General features: G+C 50.2%; 1 protein-coding gene across 1 annotated transcript in view; it reads right to left on the bottom strand.

Annotated features, from left to right (window-relative positions):
• The window catches only part of tph2 (tryptophan hydroxylase 2 (tryptophan 5-monooxygenase)), a 29557-nt gene continuing 14699 nt past the window's right edge, over nt 1-14858 (bottom strand). Inside the window, exons 8-12 of the mRNA XM_035402146.1 lie at nt 11780-11915; nt 9388-9514; nt 1237-1332; nt 1008-1141; nt 1-191 (exon numbers count right to left, since the gene is read on the bottom strand). Coding sequence (XP_035258037.1) covers nt 17-191; nt 1008-1141; nt 1237-1332; nt 9388-9514; nt 11780-11915 — 668 coding nt within the window. The 3' untranslated portion in view covers nt 1-16. The remainder of the gene's footprint in view (nt 192-1007; nt 1142-1236; nt 1333-9387; nt 9515-11779; nt 11916-14858) is intronic.

Genomic DNA, 14858 nt, shown 5'->3' with positions numbered 1-14858 from the left:
GGGGGTGGGAGGGCAGCTAAATGCCCAGGTACTTGTTCATCTTGGCCAGCGCGTCGCAGACGGTGGTGAGGTCGCTGCGCAGGTCCTGCACCACGTTCTCGATGCTCCGCGTGTCCTTCAGCAGGTCCACGCTCTGGGTGTACGGGTTGTAGAACACAGAGAAAGGCCGCTGGATGGTTTTGGCAAAGTCCCTGTGGGGGAGGAGGGAAAAGGGAGACTCATTTCACACAGTCACTGGCCTGGAATTCCTTCAGCAGTTACCTGGACGACTTTTTGGTTACCTTAGAAACACATACATTTCATTTGAATTTAAAGTTCAGGAAAAATGTTGCTTATTCATAAGCACTGGAGGGGTGAGGGCTTCAGTTATACATGGTCCGGGGCTCAAGTGGTTGTTTAGCCCCTGAACCTGTATAAATGTGATCACGATTAAATCAGCCTCCTTAAGTGAAGGTGGGAGAAACGGCGACCGAGACCAGGCTAATACTTCTTTAAGTAAAGAACAAGGCCGGAGTTTCGAGAGCAGGCAGTTAAAATTTACCGCCCCTGAAAAACAGGCGTCCTCGTCGCCAATTAATTGCGGCGGGGCGCTAAGCGCTAAGCGCTAAGCGGACGCGGGGTGACGAGGGGAGGAGAGGGATGTAAATGAGCTCGTCCGAGCCCCTGATGAAGCGCTGCGGCGCTAATGAGCTCTCCCGCGCTCTGGCCTCTCTGCGGGCGAGCGCCCGGCGGGCAGGGCCGAGCGGCGCACACTGCGAGCGCTCGCCAGAGCGGAGCGCCCGAGAGCAGGCCCCCCCCCCAGCCGCTCCGCGTTTAAATATTAATGCCTAAAAGCGTCGCCGGACCCCCCCCCAGGGACCTGCTCTCTTTTATTCCTCCATTTTTACAAGCGCATCTGTCCACTTCGTGTCTGTACTAAAGCGAGAGCTCCTGCAATATTGAACAGGCATTGCGTGTGAAGTGCTCATTTTCTGGCCCGTTTTAACCCCAAGGCCACGGTGAATTACCTCATCTTCTCCTTGGCCTCCTCGAAGCTCTCGGAGACGAAGTACACGTCCTGGAAGGTGGTGATGAGGCACTCCTGGTAACAGGTGGTTTTGGGTTCAAACGGCTTCACGGCGGCTTTCTCGGACAGCGCGTGCTGCGGACGCATTGAGGAAGCACAAGGTCACGGCTCCACTGGGCACGCTCAGCGCGTGTCATGTGACATGGGTGAGGCGTGTGAGGGCGGCCTACCTTCAGCTCCCCGATGGAGGACAGCAGGCCGGCCCCGTAGGCCCTCAGCTGCCCCTCCTGCTTGCACAGGCCGAACTCGATGGTGAAGAAGTAGCACTGAAACAAAACACATGCATGCACGCACACACACACACATACAGACACACACACGCGCACGCGCACACACACGCACACACACACACATACAGACACACACACGCGCACACACACGCACGCACGCACGCACGCACGCACACACACACACACACGCACACACGCACAGCATCAGAAAACACACAGCCTTTGTCTCATAGCAGCAAATCACAGGTTGAGCCACAGAACCACTGTGATTTTTTTCCCCTCTCCTCCCCAGGAACATTAAAGTCACCAATGCGCAAAGTGCCCTTTTTTAAACGGTCGCCTCCATCAGAGAAACGGATGGCCTCCTCCCGCCTCCTCCTCCTCCTCTCTCTCTCTGCGGCCCCTGAGCAAACAGCGTTTGTCTGTTTGGCCTTGTGCTCGGGCTGCTTTCTCTCTCTCTGAGGGTAATTAGGTGCAGCGAACCCCAGCTGTAACGCTCAGAGGTATCTGTGCGGCTGTAATTAGGGTGATGAATGTCTGGCGGGATCCCCCCTTCCCCCCCCCCCCCCCCCGATGCGCCAAACCAGCCCAAATACGGCCGCGAGAGCGCCGGGACAGCGGAAAGGCGCGCCAATCACTGCCCCCCGCTTTTTTGGGCCCGATCGATTCGCCCTCCCTCCCGATTCCCCCGTCCGACCCCTCCCACCTGTCATGTGACCAAGTAACACTTCAACAAGTCTGTGTCAAACACGTCTCATTTGATACAGGTAACTATCGATCTCACCCACACAAATCAGCACTGACACAATAAACACAGGCACAAATTGGCGGTGCAGATTGGCGGTTTGAATGATTAAAGACGTGGATTGGCGGTGCCACTCCAGAACAGGCCTGGTACAAACTGTGAATCCGCTGCTCGAGGCTTTTGATATCCACTAAATCAGCCAAACGGTTCCGATGTCACACTTAATGCGACGCTAAGTCTGGAGCTCGTACGCAGAGCTGCCGATTTGGCCCCAGCGCCTGATCTGAGGCGACATGGCGGAACTCCCCAATCTGTGGTGCGATCTCAAACACTGGCACTGCATCACACACACACACACACGCTCATACACACGCTGACACTATACATCACAAACACACACACTCATACAAACACTGGCACAATACATCGCACTATACATCACACACACACACAGTCATACAAACACTGACACTATACATCACAAACACACAGACTTATACAAACACTGGCACAATACATCGCACTATACATCACACACACACACGCTCATACACACGCTGACACTATACATCACAAACACACACACTCATACAAACACTGGCACTATACATCGCACACACACACGGTCATACACACACTGACACTATACATCACAAACACACACACTCATACAAACACTGGCACTATACATCGCACTATACATCACACACACACACACTCATACAAACACTGGCACTATACATCGTACTATACATCACACACACACACACACAGTCATACAAACACTGACACTATACATCACAAACACACACACTCATACAAACACTGGCACTATACATCGCACACACACACGGTCATACAAACACTGCCGCTGTAGATCACATGCACACACACTCGTACAAACACCGCCACTACATCACACACACACACGCTCGTACACACACTGACCCCCCGCACTGCAGTTCAAAACCCAGGTGATCGAACAGTCAATGTTCTGGGGTTTAATGTTGTAGCCAGCTTTGATCAGCCCTTAAAATCTAACTCAAATTAGCCCAGAGCACAAGCGTAAGGGAAAATCAATGAGCTCACTGCATATCAGAAGCGCACAATCACAAGTACAAAGGAGAAGAATCACTGAACCAAGATTCACGTAGAAGAACCCTGGAGAAAGAAACAGTCAAATACTGAACTTAATAAAAAATGCGTGACTGCAGGCAAAAAATGCAGTAAAACTTTCGGAAGCTTGCATGCATTATACATCCGTAAAAATACACCGGTAATTTCTTAGCGGAATCTAAATGTGGAAAAGAGGATTAAAGCGCAGCCTGGCTGACCTGTGCGGGGTTTGCAGTGTTCATATTCACAGCCGGTCCTGGAGCAGAACTTGTGTAATGAAGACAGTCCATCAGGCCACATCCACACAGAAAGACCTCATTCACACCACGGCCATAGGAGCTGTGAGTCCTGCTGCAAAACTCGTTATTCTGAAAGCGCCGCTATTTACATTTTCATTAATACGCTTCGCAAATTTGAAATGGTCAAATTTGAAGTTCTTAAATAATATGTCTGTGCTATGGCAGGAAGATATAAAGGGCTTTTTTTAGGTGGCATTTTTTGACAACTACGCTGTAAAACTTCATTAGCATTCGCCACCTCCTCTTCAAATAAATGCATATTCTTTGTAGCGAGTGGTCACGAAGTTTGGCCTTCTTAAAAACCCCAATCTACGGACACAGAGGAGCAGAAGCCTTAAGCGCGGCAGGCGGAGAAACGGAGAAGAAAGGCTCTCTCGTTCTCGCCTGCGCATCGCAGACCCGAGCCGCGCGGGCTGGGGAGTGCAGCTTTCTGAGCCCGCGACAGGCCCTGAATCATTCTCACCTGGAGCATCAGCATTAATGCGGGGCGATTGTGTAAGCTAACGAGCCTTTTAATATCCCCGCGACCGAGTCCATCCATCTTCGCTCAACTGCGCGCGAGCACCTTCGCGGGTGACAAATTGGGACCGCGCGCACATCAAACAGGGAACTCCGCACGCCCGCTCTCAAGGTCACTCCGCATAATAACCTGCGGTGCGTACTTGGGCTCCGGCCCAAACGCTTTTCAGATCAATCGCTGTTTAATTTCTTTTCTTTCACTTTATTTTGTGGTGAGAGAGCAAAGCCGAGCAGCGGAAGGCCATAAATCAGACAGTGGCAGGGAGTTAGAGCGGCCGCGCGGCTAGGCCACCTCGCCCACCTTCCGCCATTCACCTTGGGCAGTTAGCCTTCACCGCCTGTCAATCAAGAGGCCTCGACGACCAGACGCTTCTGAGGCTCACTGCAGCTTCCTTAGCAACCAAGCAACCACAGCTTAAGTATCAGACATGGCCAGTTCCTCTATTTTTCATAAAGCAGACTTCCCCTAATGTTCAGGACTCATTCTCCTCCTCTCAGCACTTTCCTGAATGCAAGTTTTGAAACAACATTTTCAAAAAAAAAAACTTTAAGGAAGATTAAATTTGGTATGCTGATCCCACCATAGTCAACAATGCTGAGATACCTGCAGTCATTCATTTCCATACAAAATACCTCAAAATGACATCCACAATGACTCATAAACAGTCCTGCTTCTTACCACAAACATTAAGTGTCACTAATTGTACAATACATCACAAACAAATATAACACACAATACGTGTTCCAGAACTTAAACGTGGTTTCAAGAAACTGTTAAAGGAACATTTCTGATTATGAATTCCATATACAGTCCTCCACCTAAGTCACAAGTCACATTATTCCTTAAACAAACATGTACACGCTCTGATTTTGTTATATTTGTTACACTGCTTGTTCATTTATTGAATAACTAATCACATAATTTATTCAGCCATCAGGTTTCGTAATGTGGTACTTTTGTGTTTTAATTAATTTTACATTAATTAAATCTGCATTAATGAATACTTTACAGAGTACAGGTTTAAAGTTGCAGTGCATAATTATCATCTTCAGCCTCTCAGGAAAATAAGTGTTTGCAGTGCGGCAGTAATTCGGGTTGTTAATCTAAACTAAACCAACACACTCCACACATCCGCCATTCGGGCTCAGCCGTGAGTCATATGCCAGTCTCCTTCATCTGAAGTGACGGCACTCATCATCGCGCGTTTCCCCGTAAAGGCTTTTTAAAGTTAAATGGCATTATTCATGAGGAATTAAACCGCGCGTTCGCGGAGCAAACGCCGATCCTCTCCCCGCTCTCCGCTCTCTCTCCCTCTCCAAAGGGATCGGGGGTCAGCTCTCAGTCAAACGGGCCGCTTTAAAGCACTTCGCTCGCGAGAACAAGGCAATCTGCCGAACGCCGCGCGCGGAAGACCAGCTCGACATTTACCCTGATTGCGAGAGGGGCTCAAACGAAACCGCACTCGCTTCGCCGCGTATCGCAGAGACGCGCCCGTCTCTCTCTCTCTCTCTCTCTCTCTCTCTCTCCGGCCGTGTCAGTCTCCTCTAAAGGCCACTGGGAAAAAGAGACCGTATTGTCTCTGAACCCGCTCTGACCGGGAGGAGGAGAATAATGTGTTTTGGGGGGGGTGGAGGGTGGGGGAGTGACAATCGTTCAAAACATTTTTACCTCCGAGCGCAAAACCCCAGACGAAATCCAGGAGTCGTGGAGTTCAGACGATTCGCTCAGGTGATAAAAACATCATTATTTCTCAAAGAATAATGGATAAATATAAGTCTTACTGTGTCTCCTCGACAGACACATTATGTGCATTGGGTAATGGCAGGTAATGTAAAGGTACGGTACTTCCAGAGAGCATTACACATACAAGTGCACACGCATTTGCACGAGAACAATTAGTATTTTTCATGTGCGTTTAATGAATATTTCACAATACGCTAATGGATATTCTACAAGCCATTACAACGGCTACAGACGCACACTGCAGAAATAGTGTTCTCATGCCCAACTGCCTTGAGGAGATTAAGCATCCAGATCAATTGAGCAGCGCTTGTTAACAAAGGCTTCTCAGGGTCAAGAGGACATGCACAGTGACCGATAGACAGTCTGAGTCTGAGACGGACTTTGGAGTCCTCCACACACCGTGCCAGATATCAGCAGCAAACCTGAGAGCTTAGCATGTGAGTAAAGCATTCTGTATAATGAATGTGGGGTTTTTGGGGGGCGGGGGGCTGAAATATTGGCAGTAAACAGTCAACATGCATTAAATTGTCTGCCACACCCTACGTGAATTTAAAGACGGATGGGATTCAGTCACTTCCCACAATTCCGCAGGGGTCGATAATGTCCCTCCGAGTCTGATTAACGGTAAAGCCTGTCCCGCTATTAAGGCCCGGTCTGCTGCAGAAGGCCCTGATACCCACAGAATCTGAGCGATGCTCGAGTGCCTTCAGAATCCGCCCCATATGAAGAGGGTCAAAGTTCACACGCAAAGCCAGCGGGCCTTTCCCGTCAATCCATTTCCCTGGAAAAGACGACAGAATTTGAGTGCGACGGGTTAAAACATTCCCCTTCCTAGAGTGGCCAGAGCGAGGACAGAGAGTCACATGGTTCACAGCAGAGATGGCGGTTCAAGCACAGCTGCTACATCCGCCATCTCAACAGCCGTGATACAGAACAGCCACGCATCACACGATCCCAGCACTGCACCGGTGGAGGGCTGCCATTTTGGGATGAAATTCCCTGCCTTTCACCTCGTGGTGTTCCACACTTATCTGAACTCTCGAAGACCATCTGACCGCCACTGCTCTGTCTCGTCCTGTTAAATCCCGGATTGCGCTCTGAGGAATTGTATCATTGTAACATATCACAACTGATTTTCTTTTGGTGACCCGAAATCACCACTCCCAGACCACAGCAGCTCATGAATATTCACAAGGAGGCATCCCCAAGGCCAGAGCAATCTTTACCAGAGCACTGTCACTGGCCATAACCCCCTTCATGAATATTCATGAGACGCATCAATTATAACTTTCAGGTTCAGCGGTGCAACTCTGACAGGAAGATCAATGTTAAGAACGGAGTTGACAATCTGGTTGGTCTAGAGCGGCTGTGATGCCACTCAGCTCAAGCTGAAAAAAAAAAAGCGAGTTTATTTCCTGTTGGGCTTTCCATCCAGATTAGATTGGACCATATTATAGCCTTTCCGTCTGAACACAAAGAGCCTCATTTTGGCGGCAATGAAGTCTATCGTATTCAGATATTAATGCTTCTGAAGCGTGGCTAGCCGTGGGGGGGAAGGGGGTGTGGAACGCATATTTTCATACTTATTAAGCCCATAATCGCGCGGTCCGCTCCCAGCCCGTGCGGGAGGTCAGCCGGGTCAGCGTTTCCATGGGAAAGTGAAAGCGCCAGTCGCAGGGCGGCGAGCGAAGCGTCCTGCAAGAGCGCTCCGCTTCACCGCGCTGCGCCAACAATCTTATCGGCCCGGCGCAGCTTCTCCCACAGGAAGTGAATTAATCCGCGCCGCCGCTGTGGCGGGTTCTCCCCGAACCCATGCCCCCCCCGCCCGCCCAATCGACAGAGAAGAGCCCGGCCTGTAAGGCATGCTGGCTCACCGGGGGGCGGAGAAACACGCAGAGCAGCCAATCGGAGCGGTCCTTGTGAGACGGACAGCCGTATTGCCCGCTGCGATCTATCCCCGACCTGCCGTTGAGATGGGGGGCGGGGGGCGGGGGGGGGGCGCTGAGCTACATCTCCGGGGAAACGGGGGAGCTTTGGCGCATAGCCAGGGCCTCTGCACAGATCAGAGGGAGACTCACGCAGCTCCAAATGAAGATAAGCCTGTTACCTCCCCCAAACCGACACTCTCAACCCCACCACTCTGCAGCAGGTGCCTCTCCCGCTGAGTCTGACTGATAGCAACATCAGCGCACTGTGACACTGTTACTACTGACGGCAATGCCACTGTCCCGTGAGTGAGTTCATATTAACAGTAATACTATGATATCCACAGTGAGTTCATATTAACAGTAATGCTACAATATCCACAGTATATTCATATTCATATTAATGCTACGATATACTGAGCATGTCCATATTAACGGTAGTGTTACTTTGAACTCTTTTATATAGAATTCATATTCAGAAATGTTCCATGAACAGTTCCTTGAAACCAAGCTGAAGTTCTGGGACACGTACTCTGCGTTCTATTTCTTATTATGATGTATTGTGACAGTTACTGTTTGCGCTACAAATCAGGACTGTTTATGCATCACTGTGAGTGTCATTTTGAGGTATTTTGTATGGAAATGAATGACTACAGATAGCTCAGCATTGTTGTCTATGCCGGGATCAGCATACCAATGTAAGATCCCTAAAAGTAAAATTTTAGATCATTTTATTTTTTGCTAATGGAAATTTAGTTTCTCAACTCGAATCCAGGAAAGTGTTCGAATCTCGGGACTGTGTTTAAATCGATATCAGCGTCGCCTTTGCTCTAAGTAAAAGCAGGACTGAGGCTGAACTTCTCCCAAGCATCATTTCATTCTACAAGGCATGTCAAAATTCTTAAAATCACAGATAAGTTCTTTAAAAAAACTCAGATATGGAGTTTTTTTTTAAAATCTACAAGCACAAAGCAAGGCAAAACTAGCGGAGATTGGGGACTCAAAGCACGCTGAGGTTAGACTGAACATGCCCTGGTGCTGATGGAGGATGATTGTTTCAGCTGCAGCCTGTCTGTGGCAGAGCCTGTGCTGGTATTACCCCTCTTATCAAACAGGCCGTTTCCCCGATTTGACAGAAGCCAAAGGGGATCTAGCTGTTCCCTCTCACTGCCGCTGTGTTTTAAGAAAAGAAATAAAAAAACAATGCCCTTTTGATACAATCCCTGGCTACATTTTCAACTGTCATAAAAATTCTTGGTTCCAGTGGCTTTCAAGATCTTTATCTGTGCAGCTCAAGACATTAGGGATTCAGAAACAAAAAGACTGTGGGTAAAATGAGGGCTGTGGGACCGATGACACATTTTATTTCTTTAGATTAGATTGCCTTAGCTGCGTGACTAAATCCGGACGACGGATATGGAATGGGATATGACAGCCATTCGATAAAAACAACTTTTCCCAAATAGGGTTTGATACGCGGACTGTCCCCGCTGTGTGGAGTCAGTGTTATTAAGCAACGGTGGCTCAGAACGCAGAGAGGACGCTACTGCGGAGCACTGAGAGCAGCACAGTTATAAACCTGTGTAAACCTGTGTAAAGCTGTGTAAAGCTGTGTTAAGCTGTGTAAAGCTGTGTAAACCTGTGTAAAGCTGTGTAAAGCTGTGTTAAACTGTGTAAACCTGTGTAAAGCTGTGTAAAGCTGTGTTAAGCTGTGCACAGGGCGGGGAACACAGCGGCTCTCACCGTGGCCAGCTTCTGCACGTCCTCGTCCGAGGCGCCCAGCGAGGCCAGGCCGATCTCCTGGGAGAACTGGGCGAACTTGGGGTCCGCCAGGAGGGGCACGTGGCCCAGCAGCTCGTGGCACGTGTCCCTGCGAGCAGAACAGACGCACAACATCAGCGTCAGCCCGCCCCAAAATGGCCGGCGTGCGTGCATCACCCAGGTGGACTCTACACACTGACGGTGCAGTTCATCCTCCTTCACTGTCAAAGCACGTTGAGATGGTGACAGCTGCTATAAACACAATGCATTAACATTTTCCCTGCATAATATTATCTGCTATGAAATCAAAAGGGCATGCAAATAATAAAAGAAACTACAAATAGAAACATTTTTTTTTTTAAACCGCAGTCTGTGGCTGAAACAGCCAAATTCCATTTAACAAGTGTTATGCTATTAACCACCTAAATATCTTTTTCTAGGCGGATGTTTCCGTTTTAAGAAAAGTGTCACGGATGCGCTTCTTCAAACAAAGCTGTCTACGGGACCTAGACAGCAGGGAACACACGCGGGAGACACTCCGCTCTGACGTGTTAAATAAACAAAACATCAGCAAGAGGAGCCGCCAGTCAGGAAACCGGGTTCTCTGGGTGCGGGGGGGGGGGGGGGGGGGGGGCGGGGGTGTAGAGGAAAGGAGAAACCACAAAAAACCATAAGAGGAGGAGAAATTCACGAAGGCAAGCTGGATTAAACAAAGTACTACTGCGAACCAGCGCTACATTATGATGAAAGGCGGTTTGCAAAAATCATTCAAGAAGCACTAATAAAAATCTAATGTAGACAACAGATTAAAGCTAGAAATGGTGTGTATCTTAAACCACAGACATTCATGTAATATACCCAGGGTAAAATAAAAGTCAACTGCCATTAAATTATATGTGTTTTTCTATACATATTCACAACAAGTTTTGTGTCATTCTCAAAAATGACAAATGTGTGAACTCAGCTACGGGTATTGTTTTCTGCAGGCATTGCTTATGTCAAAGTCCCAAGGGAAACTATTCAATAAATTAATATTTAAATAGAAGGAACCCACATTAAAAGGGGTTAATGGTTAATGAATTGCAAGGACTGGACAAGATTTAATGTTATGTACATTTAATTTTAATCAGCATTTCATTATTAGAACTTTGGAGGGGTAATAACTCTTATTTAGCTCAGTACATTATTTTATAGGAGTTTATTTGCTTTAATGGCATCGATTTCAAATTCATGGAGATGTTTCTTTTACGTGTTTAGGATTCTGGTGCCAGCACCCTGTATGAAGTGGTAATGTACACAGACACTGCATTAATACTTGTGTTTGGAGAGCATTTAAACAATACACCTCAATGTCAGGCTCAAACGCTCAGCACTGCTCACACATACACATATTTACCTGCACACAGGTAACCAGACGGACACAAACACGCACACATACGCACACTTAAACCAAGTAATATATAAGGTATATATATGGTGAATGGTGAGCTGATCTGTTTCCATGGTGAATGGTGAGCTGATATGTTTCCATGGAGAATGGTAAGCTGAACTGTTTCCGTGGTGAATGGCTGAGCTGATCGGTTTCCTTTGTGAATGTTGAGCTGATGTGTTATTCTGGTGAATGGTGAGCTGATCTGTTAGTGGTGAATGGTGAGCTGATCTGTTAGTGGTGAATGTTGAGCTGATGTGTTATTCTGGTGAATGGCTGAGCTGATCTGTTAGTGGTGAATGGTGAGATGATCTGTTATTCTGGTGAACGTGAGCTGATCTGTTAGTGGTGAATGGTGAGCTGATCTGTTAGTGGTGAATGGTGAACTGATCTGTTATTCTGGTGAACGTGAGCTGATCTGTTAGTGGTGAATGGTGAGCTGATCTGTTATTCTGGTGAACGTGAGCTGATCTGTTAGTGGTGAATGGTGAGCTGATCTGTTAGTGGTGAATGGTGAGCTGATCTGTTCGTGGTGAATGGTGAGCTGATCTGTTAGTGGTGAATGGTGAGCTGATCTGTTAGTGGTGAATGGTGAGCTGATCTGTTATTCTGGTGAACGTGAGCTGATCTGTTAGTGGTGAATGGTGAGCTGATCTGTTCGTGGTGAATGGTGAGCTGATCTGTTAGTGGTGAATGGTGAGCTGATCTGTTAGTGGTGAATGGTGAGCTGATCTGTTAGTGGTGAATGGTGAGCTGATCTGTTATTCTGGTGAATGTGAGCTGATCTGTTATTCTGGTGAATGTGAGCTGATCTGTTAGTGGTGAATGGTGAGCTGATCTGTTAGTGGTAAATGTGAGCTGATCTGTTAGTGGTGAATGGTGAGCTGATCTGTTAGTGGTGAATGGTGAGCTGATCTGTTTCCATGGCGAGCTGCGGGTACTCACGGCTCGGGCGTGTAGAGCGGGTCGGTGCTGTGCCGCACGTACTGGGTGCAGTTGAACACGCGGTACGCCAGCCCCGCCAAAAAGTCCCGGGGCGACAGGTATCCCGCCACGGGCCTCACCAAGAATCCGGACCTCTCTGAGGGGGGGGGGGGGGGGGGGACACAAAACACAAAACAAACGGGCCGTGTGGGTTCATGTGGGTTCGCCCGCGCAGGCTGCGCTCTGAGAGCCATACTGACACCCCACAGTGTAATTACAGCCGGCTCTGCATTATTCAGCAGCCTGTCTGTCTGCTCTGCAGTAACAGCAGAGCCGCCGCAGCTGCCCGTCCTCAGACACTTCATCAGCAGGGTTCAGACTGCCACTCCAGCCCCAACCCGCCTCTACGGGGGGTCTACGGGCCTCCGCCACGCTGTGGGCACAGAGTGCAGGCATAGGGAGCTGGCACAGGAAGTGGGCACAGGGAATGGCCATAAGGAGCGGGCACAGTCAGCGGGCACAGGGAGCTGGCACAGGAAGTAGGCACCAGGAACGGCCATAAGGAGCGTGCATAGACAGCGGACACTGGGAATGGGCACAGGGGGCAGGCACAGGGAATGGGCACAGGGGGCAGGTACAGGGAATGGGCACAGGGTACGGTCACAGGCAGCTCTCTGCAGAAGCACAGGGTTAAAGCCCCTCCTCGCCCTGTCCCTAACCCCAGCACGGCTCCGCCTTCATTTACCGCCATTCTGGGCCTGCTCAGGCGCATATTTACATCTATACCATACATAACAGCCAGACGTCGCCTGAGGGCATCCCTCCCTCCCTCCCTCCCCCCCTCTCTGTTCCTCTGCAGAGCCGCGCGGTTTAAGTAATGTAACCAATCCCAGGGGGTTCGTCTCTGCTCGAGTCTGAGTCACGAATCCTTGATTTCGTTTCACATTTAACTCCGCTTCCCTCACGATGCGCTCTGAGGCCCCCCCGACAGGGCCCAGCCCGAGCCCGCTGTAGAACACGAGCGATCGATCCATCGCCGAATCCAAAGAGCGGCGAAAGAGCGATGACCAGGAAGAGCTGTTTAATAACCAGCGGCCCAGCTCCTTTCCCACCGGAATCCCCAGCTCAAAACATGAATGGACTGGCAGATTCCGGCACGTACGCTTCTTTTGGCGAACCGGCTTTGCCGTTAAACTTCTGCCTCCCGCATTAACCGGCAGCGCGCACCGATCGATGGGCAGAACGGGACAAAAGCCAGCCGGGCTCTCCACAGACCGCCCGGCCTGCGTCTGAATGGGGAAAGCCATACAGCGCGCATTAACGAGCAAACAGGTAGAGCTCAGAAAAACAGACGCGTCACACAGCGGGTACTAATGGAACGGCACAGAGGAAGCCTTCCGTTATGAATGGGGGTATTCTGGGGCCCGGTGAGCCGCCAACGCGCATGGAGATGACGCAGAGCAAACACCAGGGGGCGCCGGGGCTGGGGAAGAGAGGAACCAGGGAACGGTGGGAAGAGTGGTGGGGGGGGGTTGCTTATGGCGGCGCACAGCTGGAGAAAGTTAGACAGGCATGGCAGGAAGGAGAGGTGCATGCTGGGAGCTGATTTGGGCTGGTGGAGGGAAGGAGGCTGAAGGGACGGTCAGAGTGGCTGTAGCGAATGGGGTCGACAGACCCCCCCCCATGGCACCACACTGGAACAGCCCATGCTGAGCCTGACACTATCAGCACTTCCACAGAGCTCCTCATGGCCGCCGAGCAGGCTGCTGCTATTTTCACACTGCGAGACTCAAATGTGCTTGCCAGGCTTTTTCTCTTTTTTTAATCTCAAATGTTTCCTGCGGTGCTGCTCATAATTAATTCAGGGGGAGATTGTAACGAACGGTTCGTTCGATGAGAATCACGAGCACAGATCCAGTAACCAGGCAAACTAGTGCCCCAGTTAGGGTTGTACGAAGCGCCAACGCACAGCGTGAGGCCAGAGTATGCCGCAGGGAGCTGCAGGTTCAAATCCATCACGGTTTCCATGGGTGAAGCTTTGAATGCTCGCCCCGCCCCTCTCCTCCTTATGTGGACCGTCCAAACATATCCACCAGCTCTGCTCATAATTAGGGAGCGTGCAAACTGACATGTGCATGTGATTCAGTACATGTCATGCACACCTTGAGCAGAACGTGGGGGGTGGAAGGCATAGAATTAGCCTTTTCTTTAGCCTGTCATATACTCCCGATACTAAGAGACAATTATAGGTTTTTACTCTCCTCTGACAAGCTGTACTTGATAATGTAACCACTCAGTTTTCTTTTGTGCGGGAAATTGGCCCCATCTCTCTTCTGATTGGACACCACTGGGAGGGGGGGGGCAGAGGCAAACCAAAAATGGACACCACGGAGCAGTAAGGTCACCCCCTCAGTGATTAAAAAAAAGAGTCCATGTCCGTGACGGGCGTGGCCGCTGCCCGAGGTGCACGCGCTGTTTTGGGACAGGGGGGATAAACAACGGGCGCGGCGTGGCGGTCTCCGCGGCGACCTCCTCGGGGCCGCCACTTCAGTCCGGGGGGCCCGGGAGACGGAGAGCGGGAGAGCGCTGCCGCGGCCGACCCAGCACAGCGCAATTATGCTGGGTTACGTGTGTCTGAGGAGCCCTGTGTTTCACGCTGGGTTACGTGTGTCTGAGGAGCCCTGCGTTTCAGGCTGGGTTACGTGTGTCTGAAGAGCCCTGCGTTTCAGGCTGGGTTATGTGTGTCTGAGGAGCCCTGTGTTTCACACTGGGTTACGTGTGTCTGAGGAGCCCTGTGTTTCACGCTGGGTTACGTGTGTCTGAGGAGCCCTGTGTTTCACGCTGGGTTACGTGTGTCTGAGGAGCCCTGCGTTTCAGGCTGGGTTACGTGTGTCTGAGGAGCCCTGTGTTTCACGCTGGGTTACGTGTGTCTGAGGAGCCCTGCGTTTCAGGCTGGGTTGTGTGTGTCTGAGGAGCCCTGTGTTTCAGGCTGGGTTATGTGTGTCTGAGGAGCCCTGCGTTTCACAGACACGCCTCTGGCTGCAGACAGGCAGCCACATCTGCCTGCTGAATGACTCGCATATCCTTCAGCATGGAAATG

The sequence above is a fragment of the Anguilla anguilla genome, chromosome 19 (genome assembly GCF_013347855.1).
Source record: "Anguilla anguilla isolate fAngAng1 chromosome 19, fAngAng1.pri, whole genome shotgun sequence".
Classification (NCBI taxonomy): Eukaryota; Metazoa; Chordata; class Actinopteri; order Anguilliformes; family Anguillidae; genus Anguilla; species Anguilla anguilla.
Note: the sequence above shows the minus strand (reverse complement) of the source record. Positions and strands in the feature narration are given on the sequence as shown.